At 45.1% G+C, this 21,633-nt stretch overlaps 1 protein-coding gene across 4 annotated transcripts in view; it reads right to left on the bottom strand.

The window, feature by feature from the left end:
- The window catches only part of PARVA (parvin alpha), a 169,776-nt gene that overhangs the window by 49,697 nt on the left and 98,446 nt on the right, over positions 1-21,633 (bottom strand). For all 4 annotated transcript variants that reach the window (XM_040638821.1, XM_040638823.1, XM_040638822.1 and 1 more), the window contains exons 2-4: positions 21,535-21,624; positions 21,383-21,453; positions 19,057-19,159 (exon numbers count right to left, since the gene is read on the bottom strand). In XM_040638821.1, the coding sequence (XP_040494755.1) occupies positions 19,057-19,159; positions 21,383-21,453; positions 21,535-21,624 (264 nt within the window). The remainder of the gene's footprint in view (positions 1-19,056; positions 19,160-21,382; positions 21,454-21,534; positions 21,625-21,633) is intronic.

Raw genomic sequence — 21,633 nt, 5'->3', positions numbered from 1 at the left:
TATCTTTATGATCACTAGTTTAAATTCTCTATCAGGCATATTACTTGTATCTATTTTGCTTAGGTCTCCTACTACGGTTTTGTCCTATTCTTTCCCTTGGGACATCTTCCTCTGTTTCCTCATTTTGTCTAACTGCTTCTGTGTGTTAGGAAAGTCAGCTAAATCTCCACTCCTGAAGGTAATGGCTTTATGAAGAAGTCCTACAGTGCTCTACAGTGTAGTGTCCTCTGTTCCCCAGGACTTGGTGCTTCAGGAAGTGTCTCCTATGTGTGTTGTATGTGCCTTGCTGCTGTGTCCTGTTCATTTTTCCTTCAGTCTAGTCATCTGCAGAGGCTCTTTTTGCCTGTTGTGGGCAGTTTTTGGTCCCCAGCCAGGTGGGGCACGTTTAACAAGATGTAAGCTGGTCTGCTTTTGAAATGAGACCTGCCACCACTGCACTGAGGCCCTGCAAGACATGGGTCAGGAGAGGTGGTATTGGCCAACTTTGCACCAGTCTTCTTGGGAGGGGACCTGCAGCACCAGTACTGAGAAAAGCGTAACTGGGAAGGGTGGATCCCCTGACATGTGTGTGTGGGGGGTGGAGGAGGGCGGCAACAGGGCTTGGTGTAAGCAAGTTAGGCAGTGAGTATAGTGCTGTGCTGGTTCCTGTAGGTGGCTGTGTGTTTAAGCTGGGGGGCAGCGGAAGTAAGTGGTGGCTACCAGCTCCTTTGTTCCCGGAGGGGTCTACCTGTGATGCCTGACTCTCTGGGCCATATTGAGATGAATAAATAACATTCCCTCCTGTGAGCCCCAGGTCTTTTTCAAACTGCTGTATCTTCCTGGGCTATTTGTCCTCCTGTCATTTAAGGGCTAGGACTCAGCTTCCTAATGCTCCCCAGACTTTCCTGTAACAGACCTACTGATTTTTAAAATTCCAGGCTTTAAGTCCCACTAGTTGTAAGAACTTATAAGATTGGCCCCTTTTGCCTTCAATGCCAAATATGGGGATTGGTTTTCCCCATATGGACTCCCAGGGTGACAGTCTGTTTCTTTATGCCCCTGGCTCTCTCCCTATTGCAGACAGCCACAGTCCATTTCACTTCCAAACTGTATCTCTGCTTGTCCTACCTTCTTCAGTGTGGCTTCTTCTCTACCTTTAGTGGAATTTCTTCTGCCAGTCTTTGAGTCACCTTCTCAGTTGTTTATGCTGATGGGAGTGTTATCTAGTTGTATCCACAGGATGAGGAGAATTTAGGGTCCTCCTACTCCACAACCATCTTTCCAGCCTCCTACTGTCTATGTTTTCTTTGAGGAGTCTAATGGTTTCAGGTTTCACATTTAAGGCTTTAACCCATTTTGAATTTATTTTTGTGTATGATGTTAGAAAGTGGTCCAGTTTCATTCTTTTTCATGTAGCTGTCTAGTTTTCCCAGCATCTTTTATTGAAAAGACTATCTTCTCCCCATTATATTCTTGCCTCCTTTGTCACATGACTATGCAAATGTGGGTTTATTTCTGAGCTTCCTATTCTGTTGCATTGATCTATGTGTCTATTTTTGTGCCAATACCATCATGTTTTGATTACTACAGCTTTTTAGTATATCTTGAAATCTGGGATTGGGATGCTTCCAGTTTTGTTCTTTCTAAAGACTGCTTTGGCAATTTGGGGTCTTTTGTGGTTCCACACAAATTTTAGGATTTTCTTCTAGTTTTGTGAAAAATTTTGTTGATATTTCAATAGGGATTGCATTGAATATGTAGATTGCCCTGGGTAATATGGGCATTTAAACAATATTAATTTTTCCAGTCCATGAGTATGAAATATCTTTCCATTTGTTTGTGTCATCTTCAATTTCTTTCATCAGTGTTTATCATTTTCAGAGTACAGGTCTTTTACCACCTTGGTTAAGTTTATTCCTAGGTATTTTATTCTTTTAGGTGCAGTTGAAAATGGAATTGTTTTCTTAATTTCTCTTTCTGCTACTTGGTTATTAGTGTATACAAACACAATAGATTTCTGTATATTGGTTTTGTATCCTGAGACATTACTGAATTCATTTATTCCAGTAGTTTTTCTGGTGAAGTCTTTAGGATTTTCTATGTATTAATATCATGTCATTTGCAAATATTGACATTTTTACTTCTTTCTTAGAAATGTGGATGCCTTTTTCTATTTATTCTCTGATGGCTATGTCCAAAACTTCCACTTCTCTAGTGGCAAGAATGGATATCCTTGTTTTTTTTCCTGATTTTAGAGGAAAAGTTTTCAGTTATTCACCACTGAGTATGATGTTAGCTGAAGTTTTTCATATATGAACTTTATTATGTTGAGGTATGTTCCCTCTAAACCAATTTGTTGAGGTTTTTTTTTTTATGAATGGATATTGAATTTTGTCAGATGCTTTTTCTGCATCCATTGAGATGATTATATGAGTTTTATTCTTCAGTTTAATGTTGTGTATTACATTGATTGATTTGTGGGTATTGAGCCATCCTTGCATCCCTGGAATAAATCCCATGTGGTTGTCATGAATGATTCTTTTAACGTATCGTTGAATGTGGTTTGCTGATGTTCTGAGGAGGATTTTTGCATCTGCATTCATTAGGGATATTGGCCTGAAGTTTGTTTCCTTCCTTCCTTCCTTCCTTCCTTCCTTCCTTCCTTCCTTCCTTCCTTCCTTCCTTCTTTCCTTTTCGCTTTCGCTTTCGCTTTCGCTTTCTTTTTTTTTGTAGTGTCTTTGTTTGGTGTTGGTACCAGGGTAATGCTGTCCTCCTCAGAATGTATGGGACGCTTTCCTTCCTCTTCTTTTTGGAATAGTTTGAGGAGAATAGGTATTAATTCTTTAAATGTTTGGTAGAATACACCTGTGAATTATTCTGGTCCTGGCCTTTGTTGGGACTGTTTTGATTACTGATTCAATTTCATTACCAGCAGTTGGTCTGTTCAGATTTTCTGTTTCTTCCTCATTCAGTTTTGGAAGATTATATGTTTCTAGGAATTTACCCATTCCTTCTAGGTTGTCCAACTAGTTGGCATGTAATTTTTCATAGTAGCTTATAATCCTTTGTATTTCTGTGCTGTTGATTGTTATTTCTATCATTTTTGATTTTATTAATTTGGGTCCTCCTTTTTCCTTGATGAGTCTGGCTAAAGGTTTATCTATTTTGTTTATCCTTTCAAAAAACCAGGTTTTGGTTTTACAGCTTTTTTCTATACATTTTTTAGTCTATTTCATGTATTTCTCCTCTGATCTTTATTATTTCCTTCTACTAACATTGGGCTTTGTTTGTTCCTTTTCTATTCCTTTAGGTGTGAGGTTAGGTTGTTTGAGATTTTTCTTATTTCTTGAGGTAGGCCTGTTTATTGTTATAAATTTCGCAGGACTTCTTTTACTGTGTGCCAAAGATTTTGAACTGTTCCGTTTCCATTTTCACTTTTCTCCATGTATTTTTTTAATTTCCTCTTTGATTTCCTCATTGACCCATTGGTGGTTTAGTAGCATACAGTTTAGTTTCCATGTGTTTGTGTTTTTTCCAGTTTTTTTCCTTGTGATTGATTTCTAGTTTCACACTGTTGAGGTCAGAAGAGATGCATAGTATGGTTTCAAGCTTTTTAAATTTATTGACACTTGTGGCCTACACATGTGATCTATCCTGGAGAATGTTTCATGTGCACTTGAAAAAAAATGTGTATTCTGCTGTTTTTGGATCAAATGGTCTGTATGTATCTGTTAAGTCCATCTCATCTGATGCCGTTCAAAAATACTGTTTCCTCAAACTGAGGGCTTCAGAGGGGAGGGGGTGGGGGAAGGGGATAGGCTGGTGATGGGTAATAAGGAGGGCACGTATTACATGGTGCACTGGGTGTTACATGCAAGTAATGAATCATGGAACTTTACATCCAAAACTAGGGATGTACTGTATGGTGACTAACATAATATAATAAAAAAATATTATTAAAAAATACTGTTTCCTTATATTTTAAAGATATTTATTTACTTACTTACTTACTTATTTACTTACTTACTTACTTATTTGGGAGGGGTAGAGGGGGAGGGAGAGGGAAAGGGAAAGAATCCCAAGCAGATTCTGCTCTAAGCATAGAGCCCAACATGGGGTTCGATCTCATGACCCTGAGATCATGACCTGAGCCAAACTAAGAGTTGGTGCTGAACCAACTGAGCCACCCAAGCACCCTCATACTGTTTCTTTATTGATTTGCTGCCTTGGTGATCTACCCATTGATGTAAGTGGGTTGTTAAATCTCCTACTATTAATATATCACTGCCAAGTTTGCCCTTTTTTTCTGTTAATATTTGCGTTGTGTATTAGGTGCTCCAAAGTTGGGTGCATGGATATTTACAGTTGTTATATCCTCTTGTTGGACTGATCCATTTATCATTACATAATGCCCTTGTTTACATCTTATTGAAGTCTGTTTCATATTTTAAAAGATTTTATTTATTTGAGACACACAGAGAGAGAGTGCATGCACAAGCAGGGGAGGGGGAGGGACAGAGGGAGAAGGAGTAGTAGACTCCCCACTCAGCAGGGAGCCTGATGTGGGGTTCGATCCCAGGACCCTGATTTCATGACCTGAGCTGAAGGCAGCTGCTTAACCGACTGAGCCACACAGGCGGCCCTTAAAGTCTGTTTTAAAGTCTATTTTGTCTGATGTTTATATTGCTACTCTGGCTCCCCCCATCCCCACCTTCTTTTTTCATTTGCATAAAATAGCTTTTTCCATCCTTTCACTTTTAGTCCTTATGCGCCTTTAGGTGTGAGGTGAGTCTCTTTTAGGCAGTATATAGATTGGTCTTGTTTTTTAATCCATTCTGCTACCCTATGTCTTTAACTGAAGCATTTAGACCATTTACATTCAAAGTAATTATTGAAAGTATGCACTAATTTTCAGTTTGTTAATTGTTTTCTAGTGGTTTGTGTTTTCTGTTCTTTTGCTCTCTTTCCTTGTGATTGCTTTCTGTAGTGTCATGCTTGGCTTTCTTTCTATTTTTTCTGTATCTATGATAGGTTTCTAGTTACCATGAAGTTCATATATAACAATCTAAGTATATGACAGTCTGTGTTAAATTGATGGTCACTTAAGTTCAAACACATTCAAAAAGAACTGCTTTTTTACATTCCCTTCTACATTTTATGTATACGTTGTCACATTTACATTTTCTTATTCATATTTTTCTTTTAATCATGGCCTTTTCCACATAAAGAAGTTCCTTTAACATTTATTCTAAGGCCAATTTAGTGATGACAAACTCCTTTAACTTTTGCTTGTCAGGGAATCTCTTTATCTGTTCTTCAATTCTGAATGATGATCTTGGCAGGCAGACTATTCTTGGTTGTAGGTTTTTTTCTTTTTCTCACTTTGAATATAGCATGCCATTCCTGGCCTGTACAGTTCTGCTGAAAAATCAGCTGACCGCCTCTAACGGGGTTTCCCTTGTATGTAGCTGTTTTCTTTTCTGTTGCTGCATTTATTCATTTTTTTAAAAGATTTATTTTATTTTTTTTTAAGCAATCTCTACACCCAGTGTGGGGATTGAACTTACAACCCCGAGATCAAGAGTCACACACTGCACCAACTGAGCCAGCCAGGTGCCCCTCTCTCGTTGCTTTAAAAATGCTCTTTAATTATTATGTGTCATGGTGAGGACCTTCTTGGGTTCATCTTGTTTGGGGTTCTCTGTGCTTCCTTAACCTAGATGTCTTTCCTTACCCAGGTTAGTCATGTTTTCAGCTATTATTTCTTAAAATAAGTTTTCTGTCCCATTCTCCCTCTCTTTTCCTTCTGGGACCACTATAATGCAAATTGCATTGTGCTTGATGTTGTCCCTTTACCTAACCTCATTTAAATTTTTCCTTTTTTTCCAACTCCCTCCTTCCTTTCTTTCTTCCTGTGCAGCTTGGGAGCACTCCATGACAATGTTGGTCAGACCACTGCCATTTGTCTGCATCTATGAATCTGTTCATTCCCTCTAGTGTAGTTTTCATTTCCATTATTGTATTCTTCAACTCTGATTGGTTCTTTTTTACATTTTCTATCTCCTTGTTGAAGTTTTCACTGAGTTCTTCCACTTTTCTCTGCATTCCAGTAGGCACCTTTATGATCATTGCTTTAAATGCTTTGTCAGGCACATTGTTTATATCCAATACATTAAGTTCTTTTTCTGAGGTTTTGTTTTGTTCTTTCATTTGGAGCATATTCTTCTGTCTCCTCATTTTGCTTGACTTTCTGTTTGTTTCTAAGAATTAGGCAGAGCACCACCTCTCCTAAACTTGAAGGAATTGTCCTGAGTATATTCATCCCCAGTGTAGACTGTGTGCACCTGGTGACTTTGGCTGGCTAGTTGGAGCTATGGCTGCCATGGGTCATGAAGTGGATATGGGCTGGAGTGGTCCTGGGGCTCAGAGTGTGCCCTGATAGGGCAGCTGAAGTGGGCATAATCTGGTGCAGTCCCTGGGGTCTCTGTGCAGTGGACATCCTGGAAGAACAGTTGAAACTGAAGTGGGTGCAAGCTGGAATGTCCCAGGGCTCTCAACACAGAGGGTGGCCTCTCAGGGCAGCTAGAGCTAAGATGGATTGCAGAATGGGGGGTCCTGGGGTACTCCATGCATGGGATGCCCTGGCAGGGTGGCTGGAACCGAGGTGAACACAATCTGGGAGTTCCCAGAGCGCTTTGCATATGGGGCATCCCATGCATGGAGTTGCATATGGGAGGTTGGCTGGAGTCAATGTAGGCATAAGCTGGGAGGTCGCAGAGTACTCTGTGCTGGGGGTGCTCTAGCAAGCCATCTGAAGCGGAAGTGGTACAGGCCTGGAACGTTCTGGGTTGCTGTGTGCCTGTATCACCTTGGCATGATGACTAAAGCTGTAATGAGAGGACCAGGGGTGTCCTGTTGTGTGCTGTGCTGGGGCCACCTTGGTGGGACAGCTGGGGCTGGTATGGGCTAGGGGCCCATGGCTTGCTGAAGTGGTAGTCCAGCTAAGGCACCCAGACCCTGCTCCCATCCATGTTATCAAGGTGAAGGGGGAATGTAAACCGTAGTGCTCACCAGCTCCTCCAATCCAGAGAGAGTTCCAGCAGCTTTTCAATTGTTTGGCAGAATTCTAGGGCTGACTTTTAAATATTCCAGTTGCTCTTCTAAACTGAGGTGTTTTTTTTTTTTTTTCTGTGTCCCTGCATGTTGGGACTGGTGTGGGCTAGTGGCCTGGAGCTCACTGAGGTGGCAGGCTGGCTATGACCCTGCTCCTGTCTGCACTACCAAGGTGGAAGGAAGTGTAAACTATGGTGCTCACTAGCTCCTCTGACCCAGAGAGAGTTCCAGCAGCTCCCTTGCCATCTGACAGGGCTCTAGGGCTTTCCTTTATATTCTAGTTGCCTTTTTAAGCCCAGCTTTTTGTTCTGTGTCCAGGGGCAGATGAATCTGTTAGTACTTAGTACTGTCCCTCCCCAATGCAATTCACAGCATCAGGGGTGAGGTTCCCTTCATTGCCGTGTCTCTGTCTCTCTTGCTGTTTTCTATATGTCTATCTTTTGTTGGGCAGCTCTTCAGTCAGTCCTCATTTCTTCAGGAGGAATCGCCCTATAAATACGTATAGATTTGTTGAGTTGAGGATCTTCCCAAGTTGTCATCTTGGACCAGAACCCACCATCTCTGTTTTAAAGTCTATTTTGCTGATGTAAATATTGCTTTTTTTGGGTTTTCATTTCCATTTGCATGGAATATCTTTTTCCATCCTATCACTTTCAGTGTGGATGTGTTCTTAGCTCTGAACTGAGTCTCTTGTAGGCAGCAGATTAATGGGTCTTGTTTTTTTTTTTTTTTTCTTCCTTATCTGTTCCTCCACCCTATGTCTTGGATTGGAGCAATTAGACCATTTGAAGTAGTTATCGATAGGTATGTACTTATTGCCATTTTGTTAATTGTCTTCTGGTTATTTTTGTAGGTTCTCTGTTCCTTTCTTCTCTTGCTCTCTCATCACTGATGACCTTGTTTAGTGTTATACTTGGATTCTTTTCTCCTTATCTTTTATCTAAGAGAGGTTTTTGGCTTTTGGTTACCATGAGGTTCATATGTAATATTCCTAGGTATAGAGCAGTCTATATTAAGGTGATGGTCATTTAAGTTTCAATATTTTCTAAAAGAACTTCATTTTTACTCCTTCCCCTCCATGTTTTATGTACGTCATGTCATATTTTACATCTTTTTGAGTCCCTTAACTATTTTTAAAGATATAGTTGGTTTTATAGTTCTTGTCTTTTAATCTTCGTACCAGCTTTACTCCCTTTAGTGTAGGTTTGTTTTTACCCATGAAATTTTTTCTTTTCATAATTTTTAAAATTTCTAATTATGGCCTTTTCCACTTAAGAAAGTCCCTTTAATGTTTATTGTAAGGCCAGTTTAGTGGTGATGAATTCCTTTAATGTCTGGGAAACTATTTTTTCTATTCTGAATGATAACCTTGCTGGGTAGAGTATTCTTGGTTGTAGGTTTTCTCTTTTCATCAATTTGAATATCACATGTCACTCCTTTTGGGCCTGAAAAGTTTGTTGGAAAATTAGCTGATAGCCTTATGGGTTTTCCCTTGTGTGTAACCGCTCACTTTTCTCTTGCTGCTTTTAAGATTCTCTATCTTTTTGTCATTCTGATTACTATGTGTTTTGGTGTAGGCCTCCTTGGGTGCACCGTGTTTGGTGTTCTCTGTGTTTCCTGGACCTGGATGTCTGTTTTCTTCCCCAGTTAGGGAAGTTTTCAGCTGTTATTTCTTGAAATAAGTTTTGCCCCCATGTCTCTCTTTTCTCCTCTTGGAACCCCTCTCATGCAAATGTTATTATTCTTGATGATGAAGAGTTCTCTTAACATATCCTCATTTTCCCCAATTCTTTTTTCCTTTTGTTGTTCAGCTTGAGTGCTTTCTACTTTCCTGTCTTCCAGGTTACTGGTCCATTTTCCTGCATCCTCTACTATTGATTCCTTCTAAGGTGCTTTTCTTTTCAGTTATTATTCAGCTCTGCTTAGTTATTTTTCATATTTTGTATCTTTTTTTTTTTTTAAGTTCTCAATGAGTTCATTCACTCTTTTCTCAAGTCCAGTGAGTAGTTTAGGACGACTACTTTAAACTCTTTATCAGGTAGATTGCTTATCTCCATTTTGTTTAGCTGTTTTTCTGGGGGTTTTGTCCTTTTCATTTGTCTGGATCATATTCCTCTTATTCTGTCTGACTCTCTGTGTCTCTTACTACGTATTAGGTAGGTCAGGTATTCCTCCTCATCTTGAAAATAGTGGTCTTCTGTAGACTGCATCCTGTTGTGAATAGAAGCACAATCCCTCCAGTCACCAGAAACAAGTACTCCACGGGTGTCCCCCGTGCGTGCTGGGTATGCCCTCCTGTTGTGGTTGGTGCAACTGCTGTGGGCACATTGGTGGGCAACACTTGCCCCTGCATGGATGGCTGTAACTACTGTGGGTATGAGGGGTGGGACTCACGCCCCCCCCCCCAGGAAAGGAGTTTCTGTAGAAGGCCGCTGGTGCTGTCTGGGGCTGTCCCAGGGGTGTGGGAGGAGCTGCTTTAGAGTTACAGGGTAGATGGAGAGTGTCACAACTAGTTTCTTCAACTGCCCAGGTAGCTAGGCTGAAGGAGGGCAAGAAAAACGATGCCTGCCACCACCTCCATTCCCAGAGAAAGCTCCTGCAGATACCTACTCCACTCTGGCACATGTCCTAAAGTTAATAATTCTCCTTGATGTACACGCCAGGCACTTTTCAAATGGCTATTTCTGTGCTGGGTCTCAGGTCAAGTGACAGTGTGTTGGCCATTTAAGAGCAGAGACTTGGCTTCCTATCCCCACCCCCAGAGTTAAACCCCAGTGAATTTCAAAGCCAGCATTATGGGGGCTTAATGCATAGGCCCCCCGGGCCAGAGGTGCCAGATTTGGGGCTTAATCTCCTTACTCCTCAGGGAGGACCTCTAGTGCCTGTAATATCCCTCCCACATGTGGGTCACCACTGTTGCAGGGGTTTGGTTCCCTACCATGTCTCTTCCCTTCCTATGCTTCTCGATACGGCCTTCTCTTTAAGCCTTTGGTTGCAGAGACCTGCTCTACCAGTCGCGGGTCATTTTCAGAGTGAGCTGTATCACTCGGTTGTCGCTTTAGTGTGTCTGTGGGAGGAGGCGAGCTCAGGATTCTTCTTTGCCATCTTCTTCTCTCCTTCCCGTCTTGGGGCTTTTAAAGCCACATAAGTAGCATGACTCCTAGCCCTAAATCTGTGTGGGTACAGACATTTAATAAAGAATTATCAAGGGCAGACTTTTTATTGTTGTTGTTCCACACGTATCTGAGGCTCAGACATATCCTTACTGACTCTCTGTGGGACAAGATTTTCTAGTTTACCCACCAAAGCCGTTGCCCTTTAGAGACGCCTGGCTTTATCCAGGGGTCTCTGATCCAACTCCTCCAGGCTTTTTCTCTTGACCCTGTATGTGTGACCTATTAAACCTTAGGCTATAGGCCATGAGGAATTAATACTTATCTTACTGGATTTCTACTTCCTTCGTTTTGGCATCAGAAAAATTTCCTTCCCTTCCACACCAGTTTAGCCATGCAATACAAAAAAATATTTTTAAAGTCTTATCTAGATTTTTAAAGCATGCCAAGAGGATTTTTCTGAACACCTAATGTTGAACACTAAAATCTGACTTGTTCCTAATACCATGTCTTTGATATGGCACTATTTAATATATTCACTGTTTTCGTCTTTATCATATCTGGGTAGTTTCATTTTCTTATGGTTTCACTTGGGATAGCTGCTGAAATGTATAAAGGATTATTTGACATCTGATAGATTAATTCACATTTGTTACTGAAATTTACATATTAAACTCTTGTATATTTTTTAATAAGATCGATATTATACAAACACGGATCAAGCTATGAAACTTAAGTCCCTTGGGTCCCACTGTAGTCCCAAGTTCCCTGGTTCCATTCTACAAAGGCAGTTAATTGTGAGTACGACTGAAGATATCCTCTACATACTCAAGCATTACATGTGTCCCTCAACTCACAAACACAGTGAACTCTATGCACAGTTCTGCACTTTCGCTTAGTAAGAGATTTTAGAGAGCTTCTCTACTACTTATAAACAAAAGAATAAAAATCAAATGACTGCCGTCCAGCTTGAGGCCAGAAAATGCCTCCTCCAGTTTAAGAATAGCAGTATGCATTATCCGAAAGTATTCTAGAATCAATGACTGTTAGAGCGGGAAGACCTTAGAGCGTCCTGTCCAAAAGAACTTACTGCTATGACAGAGACATTCCTTTCGGCACCATTCAAAGGGAGTCACTAGACACATGTGGCTCTCGAGCACTTGAAGTGTAGCTGGGGTAAGTAAATACATTTTTACTTGTGATTACTTTTAATAGCTACATGGCTAGCGGTACTGTATTAGCTCAGCCGGAAGGCTGCAGAGGCCGTCGTCCCGGTTTGACAAAAGAGTGATCTGAGCTGCAGAGAAATGCTTCAGTGGTAGAACCAAGGTTGGAACTTAGTTCTGTCCTTCTCTTCATTCCTCTTTCAGTCTTAGCACAGCTTCTACTTCACCTGCGTACTTTGGGGTGTGGGGAAGTGAGTGTCAAAACCAATATGATCAGACCCTTCAAGATGTTGCTCCTCCTGGGATTCCCGGGGTCATCTCCATTCAACGTCCACTGGTTCCCCTCAGCTGCTGATTCCTTTCATCGCTAGGTTCTTGAAGCTTTCCCCCATCTGTACAGCTCCCCCTCTAGTTTGACATCATCATTAACTCACAAGGAGGTGCTCTGCTGGTACTTTCTTCACTTCCTCTATGCAGCCTCTACTGCTTCCTCTACTGCTCCTAGATCATCTTCAAAGCCCCATTTCTTATCACGTCACTTGGCTCACAAGCCATCGGCAGTTACCACTGTCTACCCACCCAACGTAGTCTAAAACTCTTTGTTCAAGGTTCTCTATAATGCAGGCTCTTCCTCTTCAAATTTTTTTTTTAAATTTAAATCCAATAAGCCAACATAGAGTACATCATTAGTTTCAGATGTAGTGCATATAATACCCAGTACTCAGCACATCACATACCCTCCTTAATGCCCTCATTTTAGAATGGTTTTTAGATTTCTAGAAAAGCAGAAATTATAGTTCAGACAATTCCTTCATATCCTGAATCCAGTTTCACCCATTGTCAACATCTTACATTACAATAGTACCTTTGTCACAACTCCGGAACTGACATTGGTACAGGACTATTAACTCCATACATTGGGTTTCGCTAGTTTTTCCCTAATGTCCTTTCTCTGTTCACACCTTCTCACCATTGTCACCTTTAGTGTCTCTATTCTGTTCTAGGTTTTCAGACTTTCCTTGTTCTTCATGCCCTTGACAGTTTTGAGGAGCACTGGGTTTTTCCCATGTCTTTCTCATGGTTAGACTGAGGTTATGGGTTTTGGGGAGGAAGACCACAGAAGCGAAGTGCCCTTTTCATGGCATCGCATCCAGGGTGTCATCTGTGTCGGCACACGTCCCACACAACCAATCTTGATGTTCACCTACCCAAGCACTCCTTGTCTGGGCAACACTCTCCCTGCACTCACGCTGAAATCAACAGGGCCTTACCAGCAACATTTTCTTGTGCTGACTAGAATGTTCTTTTCCTTCTGTACCTGGTTGAAATTCTCCTTCCACAAGGCCCCATTCAAAATCCCCCCTTTCATGGCACCTTTCCTAAACTACTCGATATCCACAGCCCTTTGTACCACTAGGCACTGTGTTACATCCTATGTTACATTGCAGCATGTTTACTTCTATATCCCTAACTCAGCAGTTAGCATGTAGCGAACGAAATGGTTGTTACTTAATGACTATTAATTGACAAGACTAAGGTCAGCGTAAGATGTCCTCTCTAGGGTCTATCAGGGACTAAGGCACAAACACACATCCTAAAATGAAACAAAAAACCCTCCTGCACAACCTTTATGCCCAAGGGACCCTTCTCCATCTCATGCTGGAAGAAGATCTCCTGTTTCGGGCATATGCTATTGGGAAAACCAAAAGGAAGAGCCTTATGACTTTCATCCCTCAAAACAGGCGAGGGCATGCATGTGTTTAAAGATAAGAATCAGTTAAAAAAAACAGACCCTAAGGAAACTCACAGAGCTCTCCCAAGTCAGGAAAGCTTATGTTCACATGAAATGATTATCTTGTGCAGGCATTTTTCTAGAATCCTTCATCTCCCGTCTCTCTCGGTCCTATCTATCGCCTAGCTGTTGGGGATGCAAATACAGCAAGCTGTTGTCCTGAGGTGTGGAAGGGCCAGAGCTGTTGGTGTGAGAGACGTGAGAGGGTGGGGGTGGCATCATACAGAGGCAGGCCCGGGGGGCCAGCATCTACGTTTTCTCCGGTAGCAACACCAAGGCTACAGAGAAACAGCCAGGCCAGGAGGAGCAGCCCCTAAGGCAGAACGTGTACCCGCTCACCTTCCCGGATGCTGTGGATGCCCCTTCCCGGAGCTCCCTGGCTCACCTGCGGATGGTACCCAGCACGCCATCAGTTTCCATCTCCGGCCCTAAAGCTCTCCTGCTCTGTCCAAGAGCTTCTCCCGCAGGAGTACAACCTGGAGGCTCTTAATTCTTACCCAGGCAGCCCTCACCCACCAGGTGATGTCCCGTCCTGGGATGGATGACTTGAGGTGTGTGGTCACCTGGTCTCTCAGAGGGAACACCGCAGGACGGAGCGCTGGGTGCAAGGAGAGCCGCCATCCTTATGAATGCACCCTCAAACGGGCCTCTCTCTTCCCCTCTTATGTTCCCCACCTGATTATTCACTTTCCGAGATCATCTCTCATATACACTTCCTCCACTCCTGTCCCTGTCCCAGCACCTGCTTTCAGGAAAACCTAACCTTGGAACTGCTGCCAGGGCAAGCCCCAGGGAACAGAGACGGCTGGCTTAGGCAGCTCAGAGAGGACTGGGGGAAGGTTGGCAGGACAGCCTCCCAGACACGCCTGGGGGCTCTGAGAAAGGCAAGTAGAGCAGACAGTGCTGCTGAGCAAGGAGCAGCTGGCTGTGCAGGGGAGGCCCAGGGATGACACTGCCTTCACAGAGTTTGTGGTCAGAGAACTCCCAGCCCGAGCTGCTCTGAAGGGTCTGCCTAGCATCTCGGGGATGCTCACTTGGGCTTTCGCCGAGGCCGTAAAACACACAGTTTTTTGCCGAGAGATTCTTGCCTCCAGATCTTGGTCATGTCTGGGTTCTGAGTCCTTGCCCCGTGAGGTCATCGACCTGGTTCCCTGGATTCCACATCCTGCTCCCGAGATGTGACTCGCCCGGCACATCTGGACTCCCGGAGGTCCCTGTGGCATTTCCATTTTCCTCTAAGTGCCAGTGTTTCATAGTTAGTTTCCTAATCCCGACCTCATCTCCCTCCTACTCGCATACCCAGCCCCAGGACAATTTGAAAGTGGATTTCTGGAAATGATCATGCCTGATTCATCTTCGTACTACCAGATCATAGTACTGTGCCTGAGTAGAGGTGTTTATGTGTGCTATAGATAGCAAGTAAAAACACTCTCGTAGGCCCAGATAGCGATCGCTAAATTCCATTCCCTAATAAAAGAAATCAGAGCTCTGTGGAGAAATGGCTGATTCCAGGGCCAGAGTAAGTAGAATGTAAGAGGAGTCTGGAACATCTCATGATGCCAGAGAGTAAGGAAGTGCTAAGAACAAAAAACATGGGGTGGCATGTCCAAAGTAGCCAGGAGCCAACCTGAAAGAGCTCCCAACAGTCAAAGCTGGAGGTATGGGGTGGGGGGAGAACAATGGTAGTACTGGATTATAAACCAAAGTATAAAATAAATACCCTTTTGTCCACACTGATACAAATACTGAATAAATAAGTAAATGGAGAACAAGGACTTTTCCTTACAGCAGGATTCCAATTAATAAATGTGGAAGGAATGGGGGTGTCTGGGTGGCTCAGTCAAACGTCCAACTCTTGATTTCAACTCAGATCATGATCTCAGGGTCATTAGATCAAGCCCTGCATTAGGCTCCGTGGTGTGTGTGGAGCCTGCTTAAGACTCTCTCCCCCTCTGACCCTTACTTCCCCACTCTCCCACAAACATGCGTTCTCTCTAAAAAAATGAATGAATGAAGAAAATAGAAAATCTTCACTAGACCACCACAATCAGGCAAATATGCTCCACTAATTAAAATCGGTGAGGAAAATTTAAGGAAAAATGATATTTGCATAATCTTAAATTATCTCCCCCTCCCCTAAATACATGAATTACTAAGAGAAAAATAGTAACTGCGACGTGATCAGGGTTAAGCCATACTAACATCACACACTCCCTGATACGACACACTGAGAAGGACCCATCGCGTCCGTGGTGTTCTTCCCCAAAATATATAACCTTCATCTAATCCTCAGAAAACATCAGACACACCCAAGTTGGGAGCCATTCTACAAAATAACTAATCAGTTCTTTTTCTAAAGTGTCAAGGCCACGAAATACAGGAAAGGCAAAGACTGTCACAGGTTGGAGGGGATGAGTGAAAGCGGTGTGCGATCCTGGATTAGATTCTAGAGCTGAAAAAGGACATGAATGTAAAAAACCGGTGAAATCCAAATAAATTCTGTAACTTAAACATCATGCTGAGGTTGATTTCCTAGTTTTGGTCCTTGTACTGCGGTCGGGTAAGATGTGAGCGTGCGCGGGAGCTGTGCCGGGGCTCAGGAGCCCTGCACCCTCTCTGCAACTCTAAGTCTAAAATTAGTTCAAAAGAAAAGTAGGAAAAACCCAAAAAACCCACTGACAAATGGCCTATGAAGCGTTAAGACAAATAGTAAAATACAAAGAGGATCTGGAAGCTCTCAGAGGGCTACCAGGGCTGGAAAGTCGTGGGGCAAGTTCCACCAGCCTAGCACACAGGGAGCCAGTACCCTACCCGGTTGAGAAATGGGATGGTTTGACACATTACACCTGCAAGTCTGGTTGTCACCATTTGTGACTGACAGAATATGAGGGATGAAAGCGAAGGAGCAAGAGAGGAGGACACCTCGGTTTTTAATCTGAGCAGCCGTGTGGTCGTGACACCATTCATCCCTCCGGAAAGCAGAGTGGCTTTGGTGGGGAGCGGGGAGAGAAGCAGCTCAGTTTGGGGCAGGTTGGTTCCAGGGTGCCTAGCTGACAACCAGGTGGGCATGCCCGGAAGGCAGAGGAGCGGCTTACAGCTTCTGAGAGTGACCCGCAGAGAGGTGATGGCTGGAAAGCAGAAGCAGATGAAACACCCAGGAAGGGGATGTGAGAGAGAGGGGGGAGGGGGCCATGCATGGAAGACTGAGGAGTCCCACCATTACACAGAGATGAAAAGCGTATGTGGAAGTTGGGGCAACTGGGGTATGTGGGAAGCAGAAAAGAACCAGGACGGCATGGGGCCCCAGGAGACCCTGCACTGGGGAAAGGGGAAAAGATGTTCAGTAGTGTCAGAGGCCACAGCATAGGAGGTCATCGGAATCGACACTGATGACCGCAGAAGGGAAAGCTGGTGGAGAGGTTGGGGTGGGACCCAGCTTGTCCCTCAGGGGTAATGATCAGTGGTGGGGAAGCAGATACAGTGCCAAATATTCTTTTGAGAAACTTTGCTGGGAAAGAGGAAGATAGAAAAACAGAGGGGAAGTCGAGGTTGGAGGGGTCATCCCAAACTCTATCTCCAGACTGACTCCTCCCAGGAGCTCCTGATGCATATTTTTACCTGCAAGCTGGTTCTCTCCACCCGGCTATCCTGCCTGTAGCTTTTTAATACGTGTACCCAGCCATCTACCTACAAAGGGTCTAAACTTAGGTTGACAAAAGCAGCATGACTTTGTCAACAGGAAGGCTGAGATCTGAAATAATCGAATGTGATTGCTCCGGGCCGGACTCGGGGCTCCACGGACGTGAAGCTGGGCAGTTCTGGAACCACGTGCAGAGGCAAGATGACCTCATGACCACGTTCCATCGCTCCGTGGCCACATTCCACCCTTGCCTTGAAAGTCCCACACAGAGCATTTCAAGACACTTTCAGATCCCGCCAGGAAATTTGCTGGGGGAGTTAAAAGCTGCAGTCACTGCAAGAGATGCTCAGTTGAGGCTCTCGGCTTTTCTACGCGGACATGTGCCAAAGCCTTTTCCTCTCTGTGTTCAGTTGCATTTACAAGCCTTTAAATATTAACACTTGCTAATATTGATGTTTGAGTACCAAATCAGTTTAGCTTCCTAGAAATGACTAGATTTTATATCATTCATTCATTCAATGCACACGGATTAAGTGCCCGGCCACACGTGGAGGCAAACTGCTGGTACTGGAGACGCCTGGATACACGAGTACGATGGGGTGTCCCTGACTTTGAGGAGCCCACGGACATTTCCCTCGACAGCTACAAGCAACATGGAATGCCGTAGAATAAAGGGCATGTATGTTCTGTACACATCTGTATGTATGCGTGTGTACATCCGGGAAACACAGAGGGTGCGTGACCATCACTTCTAGATGTGATTGCCGGAGGTACGAGAGCAGGTGCGCTCCACAGACCCCCGAGACTGGAAGGTGAACCATAATGGTTTTCCCTGCCGGAGAGAGGAAGGGCCCAAGGCCGGAGGAACAGCATGGGCGGAGCATAGAGATGTTAACAGGCACGGCGTGCGGGTGACGTAGCAATGGTGCTCACAACAATAATAAAACCAGTACCCATGAAAAGGATGGAAGACATGGATGGGGCATTCATGGTGTGTCAGGCGTGACCCTAAGCCCTTAATGTTGCACAGGCCACGCGTGTGAGCCTGTCTGGAGCTGAGGCTGAAAAGACAGCCGGGGGTCGCTTGAGGAACCGTCTGCATGCGGCGCTACAGGGCCCTGCCGCGGCCCGTAAACATGCATCGGGAGCTCCGGGACAGCAAGAACTGGGAAGACTAGCCTTGAGTTTGAGAAGGTTCCTCCGCCGGGCGGGGGCAGTGAGCTGGCAGGCACAGAGGTGAGGCCGGAAGCTGCTTTAGGAGTTCAGACGAGTGAAAGTGGGAGGGAGGGTGGATGCAGGGGCAATATGGGCAAGAAGAAACGAGCCCTGGAGGCCCCCCACCTATCTGGGGGTCACAAGAAGGAGGGCAATCAGGGCGCCTGGGTAGCTCAGTCGTTAAGCGTCTGCTGGGAGCCTGCTTCTTCCTCTCCCACTCCCCCTGCTTGTGTTCCCTCTCTCGCTGGCTGTCTCCTTCTCTATCAAATAAATAAATAAAATCTTAAAAAAACAAAACAAGAAAGAGGGCAAGAAACATCTTTGGAAAAGTAGATGAGCTCAGCGTGAGGTGCGGACAGCTGAGTGGGCAGCTAGGAGTGAAAGGCTACAACTCGGAGCAGAGGTTTGGATGAGAGGGAAAATGGGAACAGCTGAGGAAAAGTCCGAATTCATTCAGGCTGAATTTGGCCTTTCAACACTTAAGATCACCCCCGAATTTGCCTTTCTTTCCCCGGAGGCCTTCTATTTCCACAGGAACCCTGTGAATGGGCACACACCTGCCAGAGACCACACACCTAGACACGCAGAGGCCAAACGTCACAGAGGCACAGGCTCCCATATACGTGCCCCTGATCTCGAGAGAGAGACACTGAGGGACACACACAGGTCCCCACACACATAGATACGTGCACGCGCAGGCCCATAGGTGACAGAGGCCACACACGCACAATTTTCTAGAGGGCGTAAGACATGTTTTCCGGTATACAGTGGAGTCTCTCCATCTACCCAGCTGATGACCTTAGACTGCCAGGGGGAGCAGCCCCATCTGGTCATTGAACTCCCTCTGCAATTCATTCCCGTAAAACATCTTCCGGGAGGCCATCTGAAGGCCCCACTGGTCCGTCATCCCACACTCTGCACTGTCCTGGGCTACGGCACGTGAGCTTCCCTAACGGAGAACAGCTCCTAAGTAGGAGTCGGGGAGCCCTCCGCCTGCCGATCAGAGCTCTCCACCGCAACACGCCACCCCCTTCTCACCAAAGAGCTTCTGCAGGACTTGTCCGTCATATAAATCTTCAGCCAGGTCTTTCACGATGATTCTTTCTCCGACAAGCACATCATTAATCCAGTCAATTAATACCTACAGGAAGAGACACCAACTAAGGGAAGAGTCATGGGTATTTTCTTATTGATCAGCTTTCTTATCCCGGATAATTAAAATCTAAACGAACTTCAGATTTGGAAAGCAGCAGAACGGTCCATGTGAGTTAGCAGATGACACAAAGTGGGTGAGCTGTAAGGGCCCTCTAGTGCCGCTGTGGTCCCTGTTGATATCTTTGGGCCCGTTACCCCAACGGCAAGCGACATGCACGCAGTGTTTGGGTGTGTAGCTTGTACCAGGCAATGGTATGTGCTTTGGAGTTACGCAATCTGGGGTTAGTGACCCACTAACTGATTTGTGTGCCTCTGTGTGTGCCTCCACGATCCAGGAATCCGAGGCAGGCTGGTTTCCGCTCTGAGCCTCTGATGGCCCACCTCTAAAATGGAGGAGGAAAAGACCTCCCACTTTAGGTAGCAGAAAAGAATCACATATGGCAAGGGCCAAATGTTCATTAAAGGTGCATCTTATGAATACATAAAGCTCTCCCCCCATTATGACATTTGGCCAGGTGTTACCATCACCCCTATGTTCGGGGGGAGATCAAGCACAAAAGTGAACATATTTGCCAAGGTTGCATTGCTGACCGTGGCCAGACACAGGAACCGAACTCCTGTCCATCCCCCTCTATGGGACTGTTCTCCTGGCCCCAAGCCACCTCTCCGTGGGGCCAGCGCTGTCTCCTCTCTCGGCTCTCTCTTAGCAGCTGTCATTACCCGAGGGCCCTCGGCATCAAGCACTGAGCGGAGCCATTCCACGGGCATCCGTTTAGTTACTCTGCACAACACCCATGAGAGGGAGGGATCATTTATTTCATTTTTCAGTTGAGGAAATTGAAGCTTGCTCAAGTCCATTGCCTTTTATTTTAATTTTTTTCAGCTCATTTGTGTATTATTTATATACAGTAAAATTAACTCATTTTAAAGATACAGTTTGGTGCGTTTTGGTCATTGTACACAGTTGTGTGACCACCACCACCACCAAGATGCAGAGCTGTTCCCTCAGCAGAAGAAGGTTCCTTTGGGCTCTTTGTGGGAGCTCAGTCCCCCCTCCATCCCCCCACCAAGGACAGGCCTCAGGCAACCACCCATAATTTTATATAAATGGAGTCACACAGAACATCAACTTTTGTGTTTGACTTCTTCAACTTAGCATAAATAGATTGTCTTTATCACAGGGGCAGTAGCTGGGCTGGGTTTCCATACCTGGGGGAGCCCGGGCCTTCAGAGCACATGGTTCTACACTGTTCTACTGTGGGTAGGAGCTTCCCTCCTTTCCCTTCCCTGCATCCAGCCGTCCCCCATCTATCACCCGCCCACCCACCATTTATGAACGTCTGCTCCACGTCACATTCTGTGCTGGATCCTGGGGGTACAATGATGAAAAAAGAGGTGGTCTCTAACCCCCAGAAGCTCATCATTTGGAGGAGACAGAGAAGGATCTGAGCAGTGGTAACTAGTCAGCATGTGGTGACTCTAAAGGGACAATCTGAGGCTGAAGACGCAGCGAGAGCATGAGACCCCAAACACCACCCTCAGGAGCACGGGCTTCAGCCTTCGGTTGATCGGAATCTACACCCGGGTTTGAGCAGGAAAAGGACAGATCTGATTTGCAGTTTGAACAAACCACTTCGGCATCCAGTGCCTTTTTGTCCTGTTTTGAGTGCAGCTTGGAGAAACTACAGCAGAACAGCACAGGATGGGGAATCCACAGGGGGTGGCTTGAGTATGTTTCAGGGGACAACCGTGCCAGGCACAATGGACACGATGTAATTCACTCCTATTGACTTCTGTTTGAATTCCATCTCCTCTGCTCAGCTGTGACCATATACAAGCCACTGGCTTTTCTAAGACTCCCTTTCCTCATCTGTAGGTGGGGATGATATGAAGTCCTACTTTGCAGGGTGCCTCTGAGGGTCCTTGAGAAAAGCAGTGGAAAGACTGTGTCAGCTTGAAGACCCTGGTGAACGTGAGCTCATTTGCACTCACTTCCCTGGCACTTAACAATCAACACCATTCATGGGCAGCCGCCATGTGCCATTTTTGTGAAATCTGAGATGTCCGCCTATGGGACCCTGAGCTGCCCGTGACCTTCTATTTGCTGTGCAGTGGTTCCCGTGCTGCCTGCCCAGAGCAGGTGGTCTACCGACGCCTGTTGAGCCCGGGGGGGGGGGGGCAGCTGACGCCCCTCCTAATTTCTTCTTACCTTCATCAGTTCTTGCAGTTTGGGGTCGCTGCGGGAGTTCGGGTCCACCATTGTTCGCACCTCATTCTCCTCTTTAAAAGGAAAAGGCAGTCAGTGGGGGTGGCTCCACTCGAAGGCATTAGGCCAACCCAGAGAGCAAGAGACCCAGTTACCCAGCATGGTGTCCTCCGGGTCCAGCTCGAAGGGGATCGGGCTGAGGGGCAGGTTGATGGCGTTCATGCCTTCCTCCTGAAGTTCCGATACTGCAAGGA

Source organism: Ursus maritimus, unplaced genomic scaffold, assembly GCF_017311325.1.
Source record: "Ursus maritimus isolate PB19 unplaced genomic scaffold, ASM1731132v1 scaffold_23, whole genome shotgun sequence".
In the NCBI taxonomy this organism is placed as follows: domain Eukaryota; kingdom Metazoa; phylum Chordata; class Mammalia; order Carnivora; family Ursidae; genus Ursus; species Ursus maritimus.
The sequence above is the reverse complement of the archived record's forward strand: the minus strand, read 5'-3'. Positions and strand labels throughout refer to the sequence as shown.